The sequence below is a fragment of the Rhodotorula toruloides genome, assembly GCF_000320785.1.
Source record: "Rhodotorula toruloides NP11 unplaced genomic scaffold Scaffold16, whole genome shotgun sequence".
In the NCBI taxonomy this organism is placed as follows: Eukaryota; Fungi; Basidiomycota; class Microbotryomycetes; order Sporidiobolales; family Sporidiobolaceae; genus Rhodotorula; species Rhodotorula toruloides.
In genome coordinates, this window is record NW_015622976.1 from 90,084 (window position 1) to 98,648 (window position 8,565).

The 8,565-nt window shown below is 62.7% G+C and overlaps 5 protein-coding genes across 5 annotated transcripts; 1 reads left to right on the forward strand and 4 right to left on the reverse strand.

Moving 5' to 3' along the window:
* Positions 1–29: 29 nt before the first annotated feature.
* On the forward strand, positions 30–962 carry RHTO_01974 (uncharacterized protein; the record flags this gene model as incomplete). The annotated part of the gene is made up of 4 exons (XM_016415653.1): positions 30–104; positions 166–303; positions 365–447; positions 512–962. The coding sequence occupies 4 exons, from the start codon at positions 30–32 to the stop codon at positions 960–962; spliced, it is 747 nt and encodes a 248-aa protein (XP_016272224.1).
* A 222-nt stretch (positions 963–1,184) lies between these two features.
* On the reverse strand, positions 1,185–2,261 carry RHTO_01976 (Shr3 amino acid permease chaperone family protein; the record flags this gene model as incomplete). Its single annotated transcript, XM_016415655.1, has 7 exons — positions 1,185–1,289; positions 1,346–1,580; positions 1,642–1,708; positions 1,770–1,854; positions 1,931–2,063; positions 2,128–2,175; positions 2,245–2,261. The coding sequence occupies 7 exons, from the start codon at positions 2,259–2,261 to the stop codon at positions 1,185–1,187; spliced, it is 690 nt and encodes a 229-aa protein (XP_016272225.1).
* Positions 2,262–2,453: 192 nt separating this feature from the next.
* On the reverse strand, positions 2,454–3,534 carry RHTO_01977 (uncharacterized protein; the record flags this gene model as incomplete). The annotated part of the gene is made up of 2 exons (XM_016415656.1): positions 2,454–3,438; positions 3,497–3,534. 2 exons carry the CDS (start codon positions 3,532–3,534, stop codon positions 2,454–2,456), a joined length of 1,023 nt encoding a protein of 340 aa, XP_016272226.1.
* Positions 3,535–3,593: 59 nt separating this feature from the next.
* On the reverse strand, positions 3,594–5,200 carry RHTO_01978 (1-aminocyclopropane-1-carboxylate synthase; the record flags this gene model as incomplete). The annotated part of the gene is made up of 5 exons (XM_016415657.1): positions 3,594–3,731; positions 3,799–4,071; positions 4,129–4,824; positions 4,885–4,953; positions 5,024–5,200. 5 exons carry the CDS (start codon positions 5,198–5,200, stop codon positions 3,594–3,596), a joined length of 1,353 nt encoding a protein of 450 aa, XP_016272227.1.
* Positions 5,201–5,749: 549 nt separating this feature from the next.
* Positions 5,750–7,451, reverse strand: RHTO_01979 (uncharacterized protein; the record flags this gene model as incomplete). Its single annotated transcript, XM_016415658.1, has 4 exons — positions 5,750–6,547; positions 6,589–7,035; positions 7,157–7,303; positions 7,368–7,451. 4 exons carry the CDS (start codon positions 7,449–7,451, stop codon positions 5,750–5,752), a joined length of 1,476 nt encoding a protein of 491 aa, XP_016272228.1.
* Positions 7,452–8,565: the final 1,114 nt, after the last annotated feature.

The following is an 8,565-nucleotide window of genomic DNA, read 5'->3' on the forward strand; positions in this document are numbered from 1 at the left end:
GACCGTTCCCACGACCTCGTCAACTCGCCATGGCGGCGCCGCTGTACCAGCCATTCATCGTTGCACCTCCATTCACGTCCTGCGAGCAGTCTTACCTCGTCTTCGTGCGTACAACGACCACGATCTCTGGCTTCCGAGGACCTTCCGCTCACCTCCTCAACGCAGGGTCAAGGGACTCCGCCGTACACGATCAATGTGATTGCGACGGGAGACGTCAACGGGACGTCGCTGGAGCAGCTGCCGTTGCAGTTCAGCCCGGGAGTGTTTCGCTGGACTGCGGACTTCCTCCCAGGCGCGAACATCGTGCGTTGTCCGCTTCTCTCACGCTCCTTTAGACTGGCTGACTGACTCTATACTTGCGCAGACGTTCTCGCTGCATGACGCTAAGGGCCAGCAGGCGTACAGCCAGTTCCGCGTCGTCCAGACTGGCTCAGGCGCCGTCTGCCCGTCCGTCGGCGTCTTCACCTTGCCCCGACGAAGGTGTGCTGACAGTCGTTGTTCTGATTAACAGCAAGAACGACTACACCTCGAAGCACTCGAACGCCGGAGCCATCGCCGGCGGCGTCGTCGGCGGTCTCGCCGTCATCCTGCTCATCCTCGCCCTCCTCTTCTTCCTCCGTCGTCGCCGCCAACGAGCCGTCAATCGCACCGCCCTGCCCACATCCGACGCCCTTGGCCGACGAGGCAGCAAGACGCCCTCACTCGACCCGGACGACCGCCCTCTCACCGATGGTCCGGCAGACCTGATGCGCGCCGGGACGTACAACCTCGGTTCCGTCCGCTTTACCGAACAGTCTCTTGAGCACTTGCGTGCGATGGACCGTCCACCGGCGTACGAGCGCGCGAGAGACGCAGCTGCGGATCCGCCTCCCCCACCGCCTGCGCTTGCGCTTGAGGGCGTCGTGACGGAGCGAAGGAGGTCGAGCGCCGATGATGAGATCACCGAAGTCGCTGGGCGATAGACGGTCTTCGCTTTCCGTTCAAGATTTGCTGTACTTTCCGTGAGTACTCTCTCCTTCGTCTCGCTTCCCAGCCCTGACGGCGTTGATGAGCTTGCAGGATTTACTGTAGCCCGCTTTCGCATCGCTTTACTAGTTCACGACCCCCTACCTCACTGCTGATTCTATCACTCACCGCACGAAGCTGGCAACGAGAGGTGACCCTGTGCGCTGATACGACCTCATCTACTGCTTCTTCTTCTCGACCGTGACGGGAGCGGCGGCCTGCTGCTTGCGTGCCTCCTCCTCTGCCTCGCGCACGATCGTGTCCTCGACATACCACTCCGAAACCTGCGTTGCCAATTGTCAGTCTCGTTCCCCCTCGCTCAACCAAGCCTCGAACGCACCTGAAGAACAACGACACCAACGAGAAGGACCGCAATGATCGTGTTCGCGGCGGACATGACCTGGACATGCTGGACCCTCTGCATCCAGTCCATCGGCTCAATATTGGCGAGGAGCTTCATGTTCTCCCTCGCGCGGTTGCCGAGCGTGCCAGAGTTGCGGTCGGCGAGCCATTGCTGCATGCGGGTGAAGAAGTCTTCGCCGGGGAGGATGAGGGCCGACTTGTTGAACGGGTCCCTGCGACAAGGAGAGTTGTTAACGACTTTCTATCGAACAAGCGGCGAGATGTCCAACTCACTTGGCGATGTGGCGGATCGAAGGGAGCGTAACAGTGATGTAGAGAGCAGCGCAGACGACGAGAGCGACTGTTGGACGAGCAACGAGGTCAGCCAGCGGCTTCAGGCGAAAGCGCGGGCAGGAACGCACCGATTGACGCGCCGGAGAAGTAGTAAGCCGTCTCGCTGCCCTTGCGAGCCCACTTGGCGATGAGCGAGAGGAACAAGACGACCATCTGTCCACGCAAGTCGCGAAACCCGTCAGCCCGCCTTTCTCGGCGCTCGAAGCGGTCAGGGGACGGCGCAACGCACGACGATGTGCATGAACGACTTGACGGCCATCCCGCCGTTCCACCAGGTCAAGTAGTAGTTCTCGACCGCCTCGATCGTCTCCTCAGAGATAGGTGCGGTGAGGCCATAGAGCACCGTCGAGTCCCACAGCAGGCTGTTGTGCAAGCGAGGCCGAATCAGCAAGGAAGCTGGGTTCACGGACAAGCGGCTGGGCGCACCTCGTGAAGAGCGTGCCGAGGAGGAAGGACGACGAGACGAGGGCGGCGCTGTTCGGATGCGTGCGAGCGGGTCAGCGCGAGTCCTGGGTGAGCGCAGCGGTTGTGCACCGAGTCTACCTTGTCAGGAAACCCATTATAGCGTGAAGCGAGTGCGGGCACAAGACGAGCGGGACGAGCGAACGGGACAAGCGGGACGAGGCAGGGGGAAAAACGGATCAAGAGAGAGGGTCTGTATGTTGCAAACAACAAGCAAGGTACGCAAGCGATTATACAGAACGTTACGACTCCCAAACATCCCGCGAGAGACCCAAGAGAGAGAGAGGAAGTCACCAGACTTGCTGGTATTTCGAGAAATAATCCGCGAGCGGCTGGCGGTTCTGCGTGTCGACCCACGACTCGGTGTAGCACGCCGACGAGTCGACTTCGTCGTCGGCGAGGACGGCGTCCCAGCTCGGGACCGGCGCAGGCGCGAGGATCTCGTCTCGCGGAGGACGCACTGCGTACGCAGCTGCCGTGCCGTCCCAGCTGTTCCTCGGCGTCGGGTGGTGGGTGAGGAACTCGCAGTTTTGAGGAGGACGAGTCGGGATGGGTGCGACGAGGGGCGTCGTTTCAGGCAGGGAGAGGCCGCGAGGAACGGTCGGCGAAGGAGGAGCGGAGGGGTCGGGCGAGACGAGCGTATGGATTGAGGCGTGGCGAGACTGCTGGAGCGCCCAGGAACGCTCGACCATCAGCGGCATCATCGCGCTCTGCACAGCGAAGGGCGCAGTTTGCTGGACGAACGGCGCCGAGTTGTAGTGGACGAGGGTCGGACGTTGCGAGTAGACCTCCTGGATCGGCGGGCACGCGATGCTGCGCGACGTCGGGACAAAGTGCTCTTCGGGCGGCGTCAAGGGACAGGCCGCGAAGGCGGGTGCGACGTAGGTCGGACGTTCGTCGTAGGGCGAGCCCATCGGCGGCGAGAAGACATGCGCGGACGCCTCTTCTTGCGGTGTCGGCAGCATGGCAGCAGCGGCAGGGTAGTCGAAGTACGGCTGCCTCGTTTGGGCGGCGGGAGGAGCGGCGCAGGGTTCGGAGGGCGACTTGACGGACCAGTCGTAGGCGGCGGGGGTGAGTCCGGTGTTGGAGGGCGCAGGGGACGGCGACCTCGTCGACGGCGTCGTAGTGCGACGACGGCGGGTAGAGCGGCCGAGGTCGAGCTTGCGGTTCCAGCGACGGCGGCTGCCAAGAGCGCCACCGCCTCCTCCTCCTCCGCCCGCCTCCTTCTGCGCCTTGAGCATCTTTTTGCGCGCCTTGACCTCGTCGTTCTCCTCGCTGCGTGCATCACATGTCAGTTGTCGTCCTCCTGGCGAGCAGCGTGGAGCGGACGCACGCAGAGACGCGCTGGTACGAGCAGTCGTCGCGGCCCATTTTCGTGCAGTTCGAGCAGGCGGGCTGTCCTCCGTCGCACTGCGGGGTGTCCACGAATGTCAGTCCCGCTTCGAGTCGACTAGCAGAGGCGCGAGAGCATCCTCGAGTCTTGCGAGGCCAACCTCAAAATAATCGGGACGCAGAGTGAAGGTGAGGCGGAAGTAGCCCGGCTGGCCCGAGTAGGCGCTCGCGCGGCCCTGCAAGGCGGCTTCAGGTAAGTACTGGGAGAGTTTTGTGTGTTCAAGGCAGGGGAAGGCAGCGCACCAAGTTGACGCCGTGCCGAAGGAATTTCTGGACAAGCATCTCTTCCCTCTCGACAATATCCTCCAATACCTTCCCCTCCTCGTCCTGCGTCGGCAAGTACCTCGACAAGTCGACCCAGACGAAGTGGCCGGCTTGGGCGGGGCGGTACGAGATCTGGTGGGTCTTGAGGAACGAGGTTGCGCGTGCATAAGCGGAGGTGAGGCGTGAGCGGTTCAGGGCGAGGTAGTGCGGGAGGGCGACGGAGTCGAGCAGCAAGCCAGACCAGAGGGCGTCCTGCGAGTAACGAAAGTCATTCACTTGTCTTGGTTGGGCGAAGCGAGATATACGCACCGACGCGCTCGAGATCTTCATGAGCAGCGCACTCGACTCCATCGCCGTGTGAACGGCGTTTGAGCGCGTGACGACGACGCCGAGCCTGAGGCCGTTGACGCCAAAGTCCTTCGACGGCCCGTAGACGACGTGAACCCGCTCAGGGTTGCAACCTGCTTCCGCGATGGGGTCGAGGGCGAGGACAGAGGTGAAGGGGACGGGCGATGGAAGGTCCGAGTCGTACACGCTGAGAGCGTAGATCTCGTCGCTGATGAGGTGGATGTTGTGCGACTCGGCGAAGCGGAGGTAGGCGAGGAGGGTTTCGCGGGGGTAGCAGAACCCAAGCGGATTGTGCGGGTTGCAGAGCATTATGGCGCGGATGTTGACGCCGAGAGCCTTGCACTCTTCGATCTTGCGTTCGAAGGCATCGAGCGACTCGGGCAAGGCCTCTTTGCCGGCTGGCACGTCGACGCCGATCGTGAGGACCTCGTTGCGGCATCGGAAGGAAGTGACGAAGCCGTTGTAGTGCGGCTTGGCAACGAGGATGCCCTCGCCGGCGTCAGCGAGGACCGAGACGAGCGAGTCGATGACAGACGAGCAGCCTGTTCCGGCGACGATATGCTCGGGCAGGACGGGCTGGCTCGCGTTGAAGTAAACGTCAAAGAGATTGCGGAGTGCGGCAAAGAGGCGCAAGCTGCCAGTCAAGGCGGTGCCGTACTGCATGAACACCCGAAGGTCAATAGCGGAGCGGGGAACGGAATCTCCCAAGGTACGCACAGTAAAGTCGCTGTACTCGAGCGAGAAGTTCTTCTTGAAGTAGTCGGCGAGGAAATCGAGGCAGAGGCTCTGTTGAGCGAAACACAAGGTCAGTTCCGTCGAGATAAGGCCGCGAGACGTGCTCGCTGTGTATACGCACGTTCTCGGCGACTCCGAGGTTCAGAAGTCCCGCATGGTTGCAGCACGCGTTGTACTGGCACTCGAAGAGCGAGCAGCGCAAGAGGGGCGGGCGGATGAGCGCGCGCTGGCCGCGTGCCGAGAGGGTCGGCGGCGACGAGAGCTGAGGGATGACGGAGGCGTGCTTCGTAGAGGGCATGTCGAATCAGGATCGGGTGAGCAGAGCAGAACAACGCAATAGGACCGGGGCGAGAGGGCGAGCAACAGTCAAGAGACAAGAGGTGCGTCCGTCCCAGCGTGACCTGTGGGGTCCTCCTCTCCATTGCCGGGGCATGCCGTCGACGAGACACCTACTGGCGGCGCAGGCGCGGCGCCAGGAGACGTTGGAGAGGTGAGGCGAGCCGTCGTAGCCTGGGATGAAGCGTTTGCGAAGGCCACCGATGCCTGGCAAGGGCGGCCTGAGAGAGCAGGATTGAACAGGAGAAGAGGGGCTGCTAGTTCGGATGCGAATGAGGTGAAGGCGAGCGTTCGAGGCGAAGAGGGGGAGTGAGGGTGCGAAGTCGGGCAGGACGAGGAGGACAAGGAGGGAGAAGCGGCTCGTCCGGCGCCTGCAACGCGCGTCGCAAGCTGGGTCGACCTCCACTAAGGCGTGCTTGTGCAAGAGAAGGGTGGTCCCCTGTCTGGCAAATCGTAAGGCGTCCTCGAGCATTACAAGTCGCGGTCTAATGTCGATATATAACGGCGTCGCTCATCTCCGCAGCAACCTCCTCCTCTGTCCGCCTGTCTCTACTGCGTCCGTGCTGCTCGTGGTACTGGCGGCGGTGAAGGTGGCCGAGTATCCGGCAAGACGGGGAGGCGACGGCCAATCTGGCTCGTACTTGCCGCCCGACGGAGTGTACGCGAGCAGTGCCGCGGCAGGCGATCTTGCGAGACGTTGGCGGTCTGCTGCTGGCTCGTGCGAGGTCGTGTGCGGCTGCGTCGCGGCGTTGTAGGCGAAGTAGGTGGTTGTCGTGAGTCGGGAAAGTCGGTAGCGGGTTGCAACGGCTTCGCGGTTGGCAGGGGCGGCGTAACGAGGTTCTCTTCGCCAAAGGAGGAAGTCGACGACGATGAGGGTATTTGGAGAGGGAGAGGCGGCGCCTTGTCGTGCTTGTGCGAGCTGGACCTTAGCGCTGCTCGCAGACTCGCCGTCGACTTCTTCAGCTTGAGCATCCCGCTGCGGAAAGCCGACTTGCTCGAGTCGCTGTCGGATGGAGAAGACGAGTCTGTGAGAGCAGACCGGTTGCTGCTGGGTCTGCTGAGTTGCGCGCGAGAAGGAGTTGTGGCGAAGGTGGCGCTCGTCACCGCTTCGCTGCTCAGCGACGCCATTGCCGAGGCTATCGTCGGTAATGGAGGCGCGAGAGGGGGTGTCGTGTGGAAAAAAGTCCCGGCGCGGGATGTGCGTGAGGGATAGGCAGGAGAGGGTGGAAGTTCTGCTCGTCGGCCGGCGGATGTCGAGGGCCGAGGGCGATCTGTCGAGACGCTTCGTCTGCTCGGCAGCGCCACTGATCTGTCGTGTCCCCCGCCGGCTCCTCCGTACCTCCCTCGCACCGTCACCGAAGCCTTGCGCCTGAGGACGCGAGCCGGCTCGCCTTCGCCCACCGTCAACGTCGTCACTTTCCGCTGCGGCAGTCGCTTTGCCGTGTAGCTGTCGATAGTGCGCGAGTTGCTGGCGGAGTCGGAAACGGGAACGAGATTCGAGAAGGGTGCGGCCGAGACTGCTGCGAGGAAGGATCGTTGTCGCGAGGAAGAGGGCAAGGAAGCCGGCGCGATTGGCGCATTCGACATCGGGAGGGAGAGAGATGAGGGAATGGTCGAAGAGTCGACCGAAGAATGCCGGCGGTGAAGAGCAGGACGGCTTGCGATAGGGATGGGTTGCGGGAGAGGAGGGACCTCGCGGCCGGGCGAACGGGTGGAGGGCGAAGAGCTGCAGCGAGACAGTGTCGTTATGTCGGAGCTGCTCGTCTGCGGGGCGTAGGAAGAGGCAAGCGTGTCGGTCTGGGAGAGGAGGGAGACAGACGACGAGGCGTGCTCGGCGTCGAGGGAATCGAGCTGGCCTGTTTCTTCGTGCGCTGTCAGCATGCTCGAGAATCAATTCACGCAGGAGAAGCGAGCGCACCTTGCGCACTTCGTTCGACCGTCCCTCCCGCTCGTTCGCTCCTGTCTGCACCGCCCCTCGCCGTTTCTCCGCCTTCTCCTCTGCTCGTGCATGCGCGCAGACTCGCTTTCCTCTGCGGTCGTCGAATCCAAAGCTCTGCGTCTGGCCCTGCGGCGTCGGGTTCGGGCGCCGAGGTGGGAGCAGTCTGCTGGCGTGAGCTGGTCGGGCGCACGGGAGGTGGGACTGGCAGCGGGCGAACAGAGACTGTGGCTGAGCGGAGTCGTCGACTAGCAGGCGGCGGATCCGAACGAGGCATGGCAGGGAAGCGCCGAGAGGGTGAGGAGCAAGAAGAAGGAGAATCCTCGGACGAGTAGGGCTCGGGCTCGTCCAGGAGTCGCCGAAGGGATCGAAGCTACTGAAAAGGAGCCTGAGGGGCTAAGGTCAGTTTGGCGTCTGGAGGGAGAGCGACGGGAGTGGACGAACCTGATGCGTCGTGCGAGCCAGCACCGCAAGCTCAAGCAACGAGTCCAGAGACCGGACCGTGGCAGCGAGGGAAGTCTCAACACGACGTTATGCACTCCTGTCCAGCCCATGTCCGCTCAGCACGAACCGCTTCGAGAGGAGGCCCGTTTTGTTGAGCGAAGAGGAGGGTGCGAGGGAGTTCCGCGACGACGCCAGGCGAGCAGGAGAGGCATGAGAGGCGCGCTGAGCAGTGCAGCGCTATCAGGAGAGCCGGTAGCAGGAGGCAGAGCGACGAGGCGGAGGTGAGAAGACGAGCGAGCGAACGGAGGGGCGGAGCGCAGGAGTGACAAGCAGATTGATGGTTTGTATTGGCAGAATTGAGCCGCCCCCTCAAGCAAGGCCCGGTTAGCTCAGTCGGTAGAGCACCAGACTCTTAATCTGGTGGTCGTGGGTTCGAGCCCCACATTGGGCGACTTCGCTTTTTTGCTGTCGCTCTACGCTGCTCTCGCTTCCTTTTACCTCTGCCGCAACGTCTGGACACCCTGGCCTGCCAGTGCAGCCACGCTTTTTGCTGCCTTGCGACGGTGAACAGCACCCGCGGAAGCGAAGCGAGGACTCGTTCGCTCTTCTCCCGTTCACGCAGCATTCGCTCGCCTCGATTGTGAACGCTACCACGCCTGCTTCGTCTGCGGCTGCTTCCCTGCCTCCACACCTCGTCACTGTCGCCTTCTCGCGCTTTGCGATGAGAGTGTGTTCGGCACGCCCAGGTCGTCCAGCTCCAGCATTGCGTCGAGTAGTTCGCGGTCGACAGGCTCAGCCGCTGCGCTTTCGCTGGTCAGCCACCTCGCACTCAGGTTCTCTCGTTCAATCACAACCAGGAAGGGATGCGGGACTAAGCGCGAACGAGTTGCAGCTGCTGAAGAGTGGAAAAAGGACAACACGCGAGGACGAAAGACGAAGGGGATAAG